This window comes from Convolutriloba macropyga, chromosome 5 (assembly GCF_964194025.1).
Source record: "Convolutriloba macropyga chromosome 5, txConMacr16.3, whole genome shotgun sequence".
Classification (NCBI taxonomy): domain Eukaryota; kingdom Metazoa; phylum Xenacoelomorpha; order Acoela; family Convolutidae; genus Convolutriloba; species Convolutriloba macropyga.
This window is the reverse complement of record NC_134472.1, coordinates 3849680-3864986: the sequence shown is the minus strand read 5'-3', so window position 1 is coordinate 3864986 and position 15307 is coordinate 3849680. Positions and strand designations below refer to the sequence as shown.

Genomic DNA, 15307 nt, shown 5'->3' with positions numbered 1-15307 from the left:
CGAGCTTCCATGTCGATTTCAGTGACCAGGTGGCATATCACTGTATGCCAAAATGAGTCCAGAGCGGGCAGGGTTATTTAAAAATAAATTAACATGATTTAGAATTTTAGGCTAACTAGAAACCAAGCAATTTTCGGCTTAAGTATTTTAATCACGTGGGCAGACAATACCAGAGAGAGCAATGACTGTGGTGGTTGTTGTGTTTTTTTTTGTGGGCGAAGTAGGCCGAAGTAAAAGTAAGCCAATATGCAATAAAGTCGAATGTTATGCAATAGCTATGTTATCTTTCAGAAATAAGACATTGTTAACCGTTACAATCGAGCCCAACGGACAAATTATTATGCGGTTATCTGTAAAATTTTCGGCTTGCTTGATCTCATTTGGAAAATTCGGCGTGGTGGGTTGTCGGATTGTCGTACCGCGATCAAATTGGCGATGTCTTGGTGTAATATTGCCCATGCGCAGAAAAAATAAATGACGTTTTAATTTTTTATCACTCTTTTTGTGCCCGACCGCGTCCAAGCAGGAAAGTAATCTTCCCCCTCTGTTTTGTTTGGTGCCACTTTTAATTGCTTTCAAGTCCCACCAGAAGGCATCCGCGGCATTTATTAACCCAAGAGCACAATTTCTGATAAGGTGTGGAAAAATTGTATAGCACTGCGATGTTATTACTCAGTTATAATCAATGCGCCTTCACAATTTTTGCGTTCATTTTTGTCACATTGATCACTACTGAAGCGAATGCAGAAATAGCTTATCAGTGTTTGCTCGGATTCCGAAATTGAGCGACTGGGAACAATTTTGTACATATAAGGTCTCATTAAAGAGGGGAAGGCGTGTTTAAGTCCTAATGATGTTTTAATTTCCTATTAAAAATCTTGGATTGCGTCAATAAACGGAAAAAGAACCCTTTTTCACGCAGTACAATTAAAGATTTTTGTAGTACGGGTTCTAATTATATAATTCACCCTTGCCTCCAATATTATTTTGATGATGATTGATATTCGAGTTAATTTTGATTGAATGAACGCTAGAAGTTTCATAACGCAAGTCCCATAGCTGTTCCAGATTTTGTTAGGTTGCCTCAACCAATTGACTTTTCAGTGCCATCTTGGTTGACAATGGCCAATCTTGGCTTTTATTAATAGGTGATCCTGTTTCATCTAATAAAAACAGTTGGTAGAGATATCCTATTGCAAAATCATTCTGCAATTTGCTATAATATTAATAATTCATTTCCGAACTAGTTTATAAATATACAACACATTCGAGAGGTCACCAAAAAAGACTTAGCCTGTTCATAGGATGGTGCCTCTATTAAGCTTGTAGAATAAAGAAGTTACCTTTCGCTACTGAAAAAGTCACCAGAACTGTCCCGTCAACACTTCGTTTCCATGTATGCAATTTTCTCTTAAGTTATGTAGGATATTAACTAGAACAGATTCATTTACAATTAACATTTTTCTTACAATGTTTTTTCTAGAGTAACCAAAAAATTAAACAGTTTTCTTGTTCGGTACATAAGAATTTTTTTTGTTGGCACGTCGTCAACCACAAGGTTTTTACGGTTTTCAGCCTTTTTTCATCACACTGAATGGTCTGGACTTCTTCATTGCTGAAGATTTGTAATTCATAGCCACAGTCAGAACTTGATCTTAAACTCTTACTCATCAAATTTAACAACTCGTACAGATGCAATTCCATAAGTGGCAATAATTTAAATTTCTCTTTGACCTCGCGGCCGCTATTGATTTTTTTTTCAGTCCAAATTTTATCCTGAGTATGTGGTTTTGGGGCCAGTTAAGTTGTTTAAGCTCCAATTTGCTTGCGCAACCATAAATTAGTACACCATACTGCAGAAGTGGTTAGACATAGAGTTTGTTTAAATCAAAGTATCCCTTCTGAATCTATTTTTGTATTGGTAGAAACAAAAAAATTGTCTTTCTAAGCTTGCTCTTGATTTCTCCTATGTGCGTTTTAAAGATTTTTTTATCAATGTGTACACCAAGGTATTTAGTACTCTCCTTGGCATACAATGTTATTCCTTGTAATTGTAATATATTCGCAGTTTCTCTTTTTGCAAAACAGGTCAAGTTACACTTAGAGAAATTTACTGTCAGCTTATTTCTGTCAAACCAGTCGCACAACAGGTAGTGTTCCCTGTTAATTTTTTTCGTAAAAATAACATTAAGAGTCGATTTTTTTTTCTCCACAGCTGAAATAGACCTTTCTCGCTATTGTTCTTGCAATTTGTTAAAAGGAGCTATCTAAAAAAACGGGCAAAGTTTTCAATTCGATTATCATGTAACTATTCGACTTAAAATCAGCTAACAAAAGTGACAAAAATAATTCTGTAAAAGATGAAACCAGCACCATATCGGTCACAATTTTTTAATACTTAAAGGTTATCGCTAAAAATTATTATTGTAGCAACGCAACTGTGGTATTAACTAACTTCATTCACTGCTGAAAAGTTAGAGCTTAGAGGAATTGGATGGTTTCAACAATTGGCTTTCCCTTTGGACATAGTAGACAATTGCTCCCCCTTCTAAACTATACTCAACGTTGTATTACATAATACTCAAGATCCGCACATAAGCCCACAGTTCAGATAAATTCTGATTGGTTAACAAATCGCTCACTTAATTCTTTTTTTTCAAGAATTGGCTTTAATTACTTTTTGCAATCGGGGAGGCAATTTTTAAAAAGGTCGCACGGTTCAAACCTTGTCCAGGTATGCTACCATTACATCAGAGCTCCGATGAAGTAACAACTTTGTAAGCTTCATAGACCACAATTTGGGTTATTACATTAGATTTCTAGGTTTCAGTTTCAGCAGTTAATCCCCCTTGTGTCTCTTTGCTCTGATTGGCTGCCCCACTTTGTTCCAACCTGGCCGTGCTGTCTGCATTGCAATCGTCTAAGAATCGCTCTAATAGTACTTTGCGTTCCCTCGGTTCCTTACCCAAACTTTGACCAGTTTTGTTTTGTCTCTTCTTTAATTTCGAAACGCCTCCGTTGGGTTTTATGTTCATAAAAGTGTCGTTGAAGTTGTTGTTATTGTTGTTGTTTGTTTCAGGGTTTCGTTGGGTTAATTCTTGGTCTGTTTGAGGACTTCTTCGGGTTAGTTGGTTGATGTTACTCTGTTTTGCGCCATTTAGCAATTCTGTCAGTGTTTGCTGCCTAAAATATCAACAAAATTAGATTACGTCTCAGCTCAGTTCTATACGATCAATCATTAAAGATAAAACAGAAGAAATTTCCGCGTGGCAGTCACCAGTTAAAGGTTTCTTTTAATTTTTTGAATATTAATAAAAGTTGGGATCTTTTTCGTTTGTCCCCACCCCCTCCCCCATTTACATAACATAATGATTTTTTATGTATTGGTACGTGCTCTTTAACTGGGGGCGCATTACGTACTGGGGGCACCAACGCAAAAGATCCCAAAGTTGTCCTCAAAGACCTCGTATATCTAATTTTTGAATCTTAACAGTATAGAAGGGAATTGAACCACAAGAGATTAGGGATCTTTGCAGCAATGGCCCCAATTCCAAAAGCGGAGGAAATTCTCGAATAGAAATTAAATGTGCGAATAATTGACCAATCAGATAGCCCAAGTTTTTCACATGGCCGTGAGCTGCGTGCTGACAGTAAAATTAGCTCCTCTAAGTCGGAGACTCATGTGCGGATCTTTAGTATTTTATAACACATACGTAACATCAACGACGTTTTGATTGTTGGAGCTGAGCTTACTAAATGAAAAAACACATTCATTGGAAAATTAGGAAGTGCTCGGGATGTGCTAATAAGTCTGCGCTTCAGAGGAGCTAATATCAGTCTCAGCACTATAGTGGACCAGTGTTTAGTGCCATATGAAGAACTCGTGCTCTCTGATTGGTCAATTATTCACACAGTCATTTATTCATTTTTTCGAGAATTTCATCCACTCTCGGAATTGGGGTGCTGTTGATGAAAAGATACCTAATCTTCTATGGCTAGAATTCAAAAATTAGATATATCGGGTCATTGAGGACAGCTCTGGGATATTTTCCCACATCCTGAACAGTTTGTATTATATATGTTACATCGAAAATGTTGCGGTTGTTGGAGCTGAACTTAATGAATACACAAACTCATTCAATGGCAAAATGGAAAGTAAAGTTAGAATAACATGTAAAGCAATATTTAAAACTATACTCTAGCAAAGCCCTATCGATTCGTTCACGCCTCTTAACAATTTGATTAACTACCAGTATTATTGAAATATCATACGTACAAAGAAACTGAAAATCAAACTCGAACTACCTCCACTATCACTACGTTCTAATCAAATCAGTATTAGAACGTTTGCTCAAATTGCGAAATCAAATCTGTTATCAGACGAAAAGAATATACAAACAACAGCATTCAGAATACAGCCTGATAAAAAGGAAGCTGTTGTTCAGTGAGAACGACTCAGGAACTTCAGAAAGCCACTGACAAAAAACATGCACACAGCGAGAAATGAGCAGATACAAAGCACCAACAACTATAGTGAACGTTGAAGACAGGAAAAAAACAAAGGCAAACATCTTCAATTTTAATACAGCGAACACAGTTTGCTAAAAAGATGAAGTTTCTCACAGCTCAAAACGCAATTCTAAAGAGCTGCAAAATACTACATATCGCACTTTTTCTCGAAGAGGAAAATATATTCGTGTCAGCGAAAAAACAGGCAGGTTTCTTATTTGATTTCAATACCTAGCATTCAACCTTGTAGCGTTGGAGACGTCATGCAGTTGAATTTTTCCAGGGAAACGAGCACAACAATCAGGACAAGGATTTGAGCCGTTGAGAATTGTTTTTCAGCAGGAAGATATGGATTCTAGTTGCATGAGTAACCGGACAGGAAGTGTAGTTAGAAAAGCAACTAAAACAATCTCTAGTACTACACTGGAGCAATGTCCTATCGATTAGTTCACGATCGTCAGAATGTTTTCCAACTATCAGTAGTATTGGAATATCGTACATGAAATAAAAAATCAACTCAAAATCGACCAAGATGCCGCAACCATCAGCAAATCGTAATCGAGTCCATGGCACGACCTACAAAGCCTTTCACAAGTATGAACCAGATTCTGCCCGATAAGTTTAAGATGAATTCACTTGTTAGTACACTATTTTCAACAGTTCTGTTTTACAGTTATGAAATTTCTATTGACACAATATTTGCACTGTAAAAATGACGTAAATGAAAACTCTTCACATTATGTCGAATTACATGTCTAGAATCAATCAGATTTGAATTTTTGAAAAGTAAAACCACGTGTCTAGCAGTCTGAGTAAAGTTTGCGAAAATAACATTTCAGGGAGTTGATGATATTTGCAATTTTGTTCATATTAAAATGACATACTCTGCCTTGAGGCACAAAGCTTCTGTAAATTATCTTAGTGATTGTACAGTTTTACTATTTGTCGTACAGATTTACAATTTGTAGGAATGAGTTGTTTCGTGGCACCAATTAGCTTTTTCTACAGCGGCTAATTAGGGGTGATTTGGCGGAGCGAATTAACGCTATTATTTGTTGCTTTAGAATTAACTATTCGAGTTACAGAATTAAGGTCGATTTCGCGTAGCGAAATCGCCTCCAATTATTTGTAGAGTATTTCGCTCAGCGAAAGATACCAAACTTTTGATACGTCTGAATTAAGACTTTGGCGAATCGGATTCTAGTTAAAGAGAGAGTCAACTATTTTTAATTACGAAATTGAGGAGAATGAAATTAGACAAAATTAACAAAACTGATTAACAATTTGTTCATAAGATTACATTACTAAATGCGGCAACTTACAATCACGAGACAATGTGAACAGACAAAAGATCATGCACAGGATGTAAACAAATTTACAAGTATGAAATCATAAGATTCGATCTTCAAAACTGGAACTAAATGAATGAACAAAATAAAGGTAGATGAAATGAACTAAATTAAATTAAACATAAAATGAACCAATTTAGCTACACCAAACACTAACCCCAAACTAAAAATGTACTATTGTACCACATTTCCCCCTTGGCGGAAATAAATAACATGTTATTTATCAGAAAATTAATAGTCATATGTACTTGTTAGAGTAATTAATACTGTAATGTTTTAATCAGAGTTTTGAACGCAACAGTTTTACTCAAATGCACATTATTCACTCTCACTTTCGTAATGTCTCTCCGCTTCGCCAACTGTCATGGACAACTCTGGTTCTTCGTAATTGGGGGAGACGTAGAATTGAGTAGGGTATGAGGTTGTTGGAGAGCATGGGCCGACTGTAAAGTTAGATTCCTCTTGATTAGACTGTGCTGCAGCAGTTTGTATGGCCGAGATTATTGATTTATTTTCAGTTTGTTGTTTCTTGATGTTTTGTCGTCTTCTTTGTTTCCCAATTGCTCCAGTACTTGAGGTTGTGGGAGGGCAAGTTTGAACTGAAGTCACAGACTCATCCGATTCTGTGGTCGATATTGTGGAGCGTTTTCTTTTTGAGGGAAGTAATGCTCTGATGCTTTTGTAGCTGCTTTTCTCTTTGGCCTGCTCGGTGGCTCCGCGATGACAATGCGTGTGGCAGGTAATTCCATTGGCACCGCGAGATCGTTACTCGATTCGGTGGGTTGATTTGGCGGCGCCGTTGACAGTTGTCTTTTAGGCTTTGTTGGCATTCTTACTCGGAGGGCACATGTAACATTGGAGTGAATTGACGACACTGTACTGACGTCATCTGCCACTTTTCTATGTTTCATTCGTTTCCCTCCTTCTAACTTTTTCCTGGACTCCTTTGCGTGATGGTTTATGAGTTCCTCAGTTGTTTTGCCCGTGGGAAGTTTTGGACGTCGGTTAGCGTATACCTGCAATTCTGTGTCACGTTCCGCCTTCGTCCCAAACTTTGCTAGATTTGAGTTCCTGATTGTCACATCTCTCTTGCCCGGTTCTTTAATCACTGAAGTATGTCCATTTGTTTTAATTACTGACGATCCTGGTGCTAGGACGTCATATAAGCCATCGAGACTTTTCTTTGATCTTTATGTGCGCGGTCTCTTTTTAGCCAATTTTACCACCAGTGATGTTTCTGTTCTGGGTATAGATTGGCCGACATCTGGATGAGAAATTAATCTCGATTCCTTTTTTGGGTCCTCCTTTTGTCGTTTCATCGCCTCTTTGCCCAGTTTGTTCTTGTTCACCTCTATTTCAATGTCGCTACGCTCATCATTGTTCCAGTTTTCGTCTGTGATGAGCTGGTCCCATCTGACAGTCTCCAAATCTAAATATTTGTTTAGAATGTTTTTGTAAGTTAAACTTTTTGGGTCTGGTTTAGTCGTTATATTGCTTAATGGTGTATTCGCTTTTCTGCCAAAATGTGCCTCAAATGGTGATATGTTAATAGTCTTTTGACGACATATTCGTAGCTGATAAATTATTGAATTTATTGATGCTTTCACATTAAATTGATTTTGCGCCGCCGTTTTAATACAGGCTAAGCGATTCTTGATTGTTTGAATTAGTCTTTCAACCAAACCAATTGCTCTGTGGTCGTGTATTGGCGCCTCGATTAGCTGTATGTTATTTTGACTACAAAATGTTTTAATTTGTTGCCCCGTTTGACATCGAGCTTGATCCAATCCAATCGCACGGGGTATGCCGTGTAGCAAAACATACTCTTGAAGAAACTTTAAAATATTATCTGCATTAGCTCTATCAAATACTTCTGCTGTTGGGAATTTCGAAAATCGATCAATACATGCAAGAAAATAAATCTGATTTTTTTCATTATAGATGGGTCCTCCAAAATCAATTTGAATTTCTTCATTAGGAACTTTACATAACTTTAATTATGGCCATTTATTTGCTGGTATAATAGGTTTTAAATTTTTACCAATCTTGACACAGGGGTTGCACGTTGCTGTTTTGGTAGCTATGTCCCTGTGCATATATGGCCACCACGCGTGTGTTGCCATATCAGTCATTCCCCATGTGCCAGGATGAGTTGCGTTGATGGCGTCTACATAGGCATCTTTGATCGCATGGGGCAGAGCAATCCTGTCATCTATGCAGACATACCCGTTCTTTACATGCAAGTCTTTCCAGAAGGAATGGATGTAGGGGGATATTTGTCTACATCTATCTTCGTTGTCCGTCAGAATGCAGTCGCGGATCTCCTTCAAAATCGCGTCCTTGGTTGTCAGGCTGGCCATTAGGGAGCTGGAGAAGATCTTGGAGAGCGCGAAGTTGAAAGAGTCCAGGTAAAGATCGTCTACTGACGGCGAAGTGGCTGTTGTTTCGGTTGTGGGTGTTATTGGAGTCACGGGTGCTGCTTGTGCTGTTGAAGGTCCCTCTTCTGCAAAACGTACTCTCGATGGAGTCGATTGTTTAACTGTCATCAGCGTTTCATCATCGGAAGTTGATTGGGACATCATGTAGACGTTCTTGAATTTCGTTGCGATTCGTTGGAAGTTGTCTCGATTTTGGGGATGGAATTTGAATTATTGATTGTTAATTCGCTAATTGAGTCGTCAATTTGCGTGGTTGTAGAGTGTTCTGGATTTCGCGGTGCGAATTCACTGCATAAGTTATTAGTGGAATTTGGATTATTTACGACGCATTTTGTAGATAGATTTCGCGCTGCGAAATCGACGTAATTTTCGGCATTTAATAAGAAGCGTTTCGCACTACGTTTAATTACACCCAATTTAGCTACAATAAATTGCTCGTCATATGCAGATATATTAACAGCTTGTTGATGCGGGTCGCGAGAGATATAATCCACTAATCCCATTTTTGTGCCCGGAAGGTGATGAATCGAGAAGTCAAATGGTAGTAAACGATCTACCCAACGTGTCAGTCTACTATTATATGATTTGTTAGATCTATTTTTTCTCATGATTGAGAGAAGTGCTCTATGATCAGTTATCACAGTAAAAGTTTTGCCGTATAAATAATACTTAAAATGTTCCACGGACCAAACAACACCCAGAAGTTCTAGTTCGTTTATACTATATCTGTCTTCAACAGAGTTCACAAATCGTGACGCAAATGCTACTGTATGCCACCCATTAGGTTTTCGTTGTTCCAATGCACATCCCAATCCTTTACGTGAGGCGTCACATTTAATTCGTGTTTCTAATTCCGGGTTGAAATGTTTTTTTTTCAGTGGTTTCCGTAATTTGTTCTTTTATTAGAGAAAACTGTTTATCGTGCTCTTCCGTCCAAAGAAATTTTGAATTTTTCTTAAGCAATGGTCGCAGGGGGTAACATAATTGTGACAAATTCGGGATAAATTTTCCGAAATGGTGTACTGAACCCATAAAAGATCGAAGTTTTTTAAGATTAGTAGGTGCCGATAATTTTCCAATTGCATCCGTTTTACTTGAAAGTGGGGTTACACCTGATTGTGTAATGTTATGACCGAGCCATTCAATCGTTTCTTTCGCGAAATGACATTTTGCAAGATTTATGCGTAAGTTTTCTAGATCTAGTTTTATTAGGCATTTTCGTACCAAATCTAAATGTTTTTCGATTCCACCTCTGCTAACGATCAAAATATCATCTAAGAAACAGAAAGTATTTTCCAAACAGGCAAGGGTACAATCAATAGCTTTTTGGAATTCAGCTGGCATATCCGTTAAACCGTAAAATCCAGTTTTAAATCGATATGTGCCGGTCATATCTCCGCTAACAATATTAAAATTACAATGGCGGGCCGTATCACTGTGTAACTTTAGTTGACTATAAGCGTATTGCAAATCAAGAGTCGTGAAATAAGCAGTTTCCTGCGGCGCCGTTGACAGTGTTTGCGAAATTGTTTTAATTAGCGAATCTATATTGGGCATTTGATACTTGTTTTTATGAATAGCTTTGTTTAGGATTTTTGAATCAAGTGCTATTTTGATTGATTTGTCCTTTTTTACCGTAATGACAATCGGAGATATGAAAAATTGATCAGAACAGTTGTTTAACTTTTCGATATGTCCTTCATTTAACAGTTTTTCTAATTCAATTTTCACTTTCGGTTGAAGGTGTATGGGCACTTTTCGTCATTTTTGATGTATTACTCGACAATTTTTGGGGAATTTTGAATTGACCGTGTGATTTTTTGATTTTCCGATTCGGGATATCAAATCAGGAAACTCCTTTGCCAGTGATTTCTTTATTGCACAAGGTTGATCTATATTGTTAACCTCTGTTTGCGGACAAGGCTTCTGAGAAATTGTGATGCCTAACTGATCAAAAAGATCTCGTCCTAATATTGGTCGAAACCCATCAGCTACAACTGTTATTTTTGCTCTCTGAATGCTTCAATCATTACATTTTACCGGCGTTTTCAAAGTGCCGAGAGGTTGAACGATATCGTTAGAAAATGACTTCAATTCCAATGGTTTTTTCTCCAACCATTGTGATTGAGCACAGTTGAGCATTATTTCTCTTGCAAGTGACATATTAAAAATGGTACAACCACTACCGGAGTCGAGAAGTAAATCACAGTTTGTGTTTCCAATCGTTAATGACAAATTTTTCAGTGCTAAATTTGGTGAACTCATATTTTCAACTGTTGCAACGTAATTATCATCCGAAGAATCATCCGAGTTGATTTGCTCATTATAATTGATATAGTTGACGTTCTGATTTTCCTGACTAGAATTTTGATTAGATGTTTCGGCTGTTTCTACAGTGTTAATGTGATTGGTTTGTTGAGTGTTTCTTGTATTATTAAGTCTTCGACGACATACCTTAGCAAAATGGTTTTGCAAACCACAGTGGTTACATTTCTTACCCATTGCGGGGCAAACCTGACGATGTGTTGGTGTCCAGATTTGACCACAACCACGACATTGTCCAACGGATGCGCGGTTGTTGACTGCTCTGCTTGATTGATTTCCACGTACACCCGCGCCGCGAAATCGATTGAATTGTTGTATTGCGTTCACCGTACTGCCAGTTGCTCCGTTATTAGATGAAATTCTTTGCTGATTCTGATTACCCATTTCCATGTTGACTGCAATGCTGAGTGCCCTCTCTGGTTCAACTGTATCCCGTAGGAGCTCTCGCTGAATGTCATCATCCAACATGTTAGTGATGAAAATGTCCCTGATGATTGCTTCTTCACGGTTTTCAAAGTCGCAATTTTCAGCCAATTCTTTCAGGATGATGTAGAATTGCTCTACAGTTTCGCCCTTTTTCTGCTTCCGAGAGAAGAACACATATCGATCAAATGTGATGTTTCTTGGGCGGATAAATGCAATCTCCATCATTTCCCAGAGTTTGAGGGTAGTCAAATCGTAAATATTATCGTGCGGAATTTTTTGTGTTAGCAATCGTCTTCCTTCAGTACCAATACTTAGGTACAACAGAGATACGCATTTTTGGTCACACAAATTCCATGGATATTCCCCGCATAGTATTCCCGCTTCTGTTATCTTTTGACATTTTAGTTCCCATTGCAACTTCAACTGGTTGTTTCTTATTCGACGCTCTCTCTCTGCTTCCTCGGTTGTGTCCTCAATCGGCATCTCGTACTTCGGTTCCGCTGGCACACGAACTGTCGATGGTTTGGGTTGTAGCAATGTGTCTATAGTGATATTCTCTCGGGCGAGAATCGCTAGTTTTACTTGAATTCTCCATTTCTCCCATCTGATTGGTGGGTCTGAAGTTGGTCGTTCCCAAAATGGCTCTATCGACAACGGTGTTTTTCTCGATTCTCGATCTGGCTGCGCCATGTCGTACAGATTTACAATTTGTAGGAATGAGTTGTTTCGTGGAACCAATTAAATTTTTCTACAGCGGCTAATTAGGGGTGATTTGGCGGAGCGAATTAACGCTATTATTTGTTGCTTTAGAATTAACTATTCGAGTTACAGAATTTAAGTCGATTTGGCGTAGCGAAATCGCTTTCAATTATTTTTAGAGTATTTCGCTCAGCGAAAGATACCAAACTTTTGATACGTCTGAATTAAGACTTTGGCGAATCGGATTCTAGTTAAAGAGAGAGTCAACTATTTTGAATTACGAAATTGAGGAGAATGAAATTACACAAGTTTAACAAAACTGATTAACAATTTGTTCATAAGATTACATTACTAAATGCGGCAACTTACAATCACGAGACAATGTGAACAGACAAAAGATCATGCACAGGATGTAAACAAATTTACAAGTATGAAATCATAAGATTCGATCTTCAAAACTGGAACTAAATGAAAGAACAAAATAAAGGTAGATGAAATGAACTAAATTAAATTAAACATAAAATGAACCAATTTAGCTACACCAAACAATAACCCCAAACTAAAAATGTACTATTGTACCACACTATTATTGACCTGATGCAAAAGGACAGACGTTGACATTCTGAATGTATCGTTCTGAGAGGACGTTCGAACGAAAGAATCAGTAGTCACTTTATCTTACTGGCTTTAATGAACCTCATCGTTTTTGAGCGTTTGAATGACGAAGTACAAAATGTAATTCGCGCTACATATGTTAACCTTAATTGTTGAAAAGAAACTCTCTGAAAAAAAACACAAAAGAGATTGAACTTCGTCGCACTATTCAGTAGCTATGACAGTTATATAGAACAGGACACAAGTGGTTTTGCGGTTTTTTTATTAATTGAATTAATGACAGAAACTCAAAAAGTTTTGGTTGTTCCGTTTTGGAATTGTTCGTGTATTCTATGCGAAGCAAATTGCTCTAGAGCAAATAGTTATGGGAACTAAGTGAGTATAATGAATTGCAATGTCATTCTGCAGCATGGCGGATAACCGTTTTAAAAAAAGCTAACCGCAAAAACGTAATAACCGGACAAAATTGAAGCAGCTGAATCTAACTGGGTTGTGAAGTATTCCTTGTCATTGATAGGAGAGCAGCTGTTACAGAGGTGCTCGGTAACAATCAGACCCATTCAGACAATAATGAACACAGTGGTCAGTTTTAGATCGTTTGTAAAATCTTGCTCGTTTTACCCCGTTTTAAGCAAGCAGACCAATCCTCAAATCAATTGGCCACGAAAAATTAATGTTAATTAGTCAGCATGATGTTTTGCAAGGCACCTCGTGCTCTAAGCCTATGTCTGCTAAGTTAACAGAGTTTATTAGCACTCTTACGAGCTACTTGTTCTGCCTGAGCAAGCTACAACATTTCCTCAATTTTGCTAAAAATTGTTTTTGTTAGTTTTTCAAAAATACTAAATTGGTTCCTCGACAGCCAGCCGCATCCAGACGCTTTTGAGTCATGTTCAGACTTCATGTTGTTCCTGATCAGACTTTGACCAGCGACCTCCATGTAATAAAACGCACTTCATCCCCCCCCCCCAAAAAAATTGTTTTAAATTGCCTGATCATTAAGACACACGTCTTTTCAACAATTGCCTCCCTTTGGTACCTATGGCCTCCCCTTCTAAAATTTCTTAACCAGGTTCAACCTGGTTAAGAAATTTTAGAAGGGGAGGCCATAGGTACCAAAAGGAGGCAATTGTTGAAAAGACCCAAGTTTTCTTGCTCCAGATTTGAACTAAGTCAAAAGCTCACCTTAACTGGGCCACGCTTGGTTGAAAAGCTTCCTCATCATTTAGACTTGCTCTCCGTTTGTTTCCATTCGAAAAACATAAAAGATTTTTCTTTTTATCTTTTTTACCACTTGTATCATCATCTTCCCCTCCCAGTTCGTTCACAATGTTATCTGGGAAGTCTTCCCCTCGTATGTTATAACCAGGGTCAAAGTTATCATAACTAGGAGGACACCTGACAAAGTGTCTGTATTGGTGCCACATTTCCATCATCAAGTCTGAACAAAATGCGGCATTCGAGTTAGCCTCGATAATTTCCAGAATAAAAGCCCCGTCTGCTTTTAAGTACTCCCTGACAAAATACTGGAAAACAGGATCGTTGATTTTCACTTCCTGATACTGTTGATAATCTTCGGCAGTTTTGAGGTAAAACAAAATTTTGTTAGCTCTTACATATATCAACTCAACTTTGTAAAACCACCACAATAAGCTCGAGGTTGTCGAAAACAACAAAAATAACATCCAAAACCAAACTATTGTAAATATTTTCTCGTTGAATAAATTGATAGTCAACACACATTGAACCGTTTGGATTTTCGGCTGACCAATTTGCCGAATTTCGATATCGCAAAGAGTAACTTTTGGAAAGTTTTTCGAAGCGATTGATTTCCAGTCGGATTTTGCCAGAAAATTACTGGCGACGTCAATGCCAAACGTGTAAAACCCTGGTCCGACCATCTGGTTTAGGAAAAACATAGTAAACAAAGCTATGCCTATATACGTTACTTTGATTAATAAATAACAGGGCGCTAAAAATTCGCCGTAATCTTCTCTGAAAAGCCAGAAGAATAGAGGGTTTTCGGCCAGCTTCTTTTTGATGTACTTGAAGCCTTTGAGTTCTTTGCGGGGCTGGAAATCGATTCTGTTCTGGAAATAATGATGGAGAGTTTTGGCCATCAGGTTGGCCACTATCCCACGTTCTTCACAATCAATGGCCGCGTCCCTTAAAAAGCAACAGGGTTATTAAGAATGTTTGTCCACTTCTTACGTTTGTTTACAAACTGGTTAAGCTCAAAGACGCGAGGGCTTTTGCTTTCAATTTTCCTTGTATATAGCCCATTTTTAGCAGATTTCTAAGACATTTTTCCTAATGATTAACTGCCTAAAACTGAATAATTTTGACCATAGAAATTCCTATCTCTAAAAGATCAATATATTCCAAATTTTGAAACATTTGAGTGGTGAGAGAGCAACCTAATGTAAATTTTGCAAAAAATAAGCTCAACATAACGAGGAAAGAAGCTCTACTTGTTTAACGTATACTTGGATGGAGAGATGATGTCTTGAAGAAAAAGAAAGAACATGAGAATGGTTATAGGAGATGCCCAAGTTCGAGAGCTTAAGACCAGTTGGTGTAAATGGACAGCACACTAGGCTTGCAAGTAAGAGATAAGGGTTCGAATCCAGTACTGGTCCATTTTCACAGTTTTGTTTGTGTCTGCCTAGACCCTCGAACGTTTGCCATAATGGGTATTTTGGCAGTTGCCATGATGTCATTTAACTTAACAGAAGGTTGACTTGGTTGCATCAGGACAAAGACATCAAAAAATGCAGCAAAATGCGTCTTGCCCATTGAATCCCCCAGGTTAGAGGTCAAATAACCTACGGCCCCCAATCATGGCAAATATACCCTAATGCGGGCTACAATGGGGGCGCCGGTGGTGAGAAGATTATGTGCCCACTAATCTAAAACGGCGAAACATAATAGATCCAATCAAACAAA

General features: G+C 37.9%; 1 protein-coding gene across 3 annotated transcripts in view; it reads right to left on the bottom strand.

Annotated features, from left to right (window-relative positions):
* Nucleotides 1–2548: 2548 nt before the first annotated feature.
* LOC142339054 (innexin unc-9-like) overlaps nucleotides 2549–15307 on the bottom strand; it is a 55664-nt gene continuing 42905 nt past the window's right edge. For all 3 annotated transcript variants that reach the window (XM_075388712.1, XM_075388711.1, XM_075388713.1), the window contains 2 exons: nucleotides 13547–14527; nucleotides 2549–3183 (listed from right to left, as the gene is read on the bottom strand). In XM_075388712.1, the coding sequence (XP_075244827.1) occupies nucleotides 2820–3183; nucleotides 13547–14527 (1345 nt within the window). In that variant the 3' untranslated portion in view covers nucleotides 2549–2819. The remainder of the gene's footprint in view (nucleotides 3184–13546; nucleotides 14528–15307) is intronic.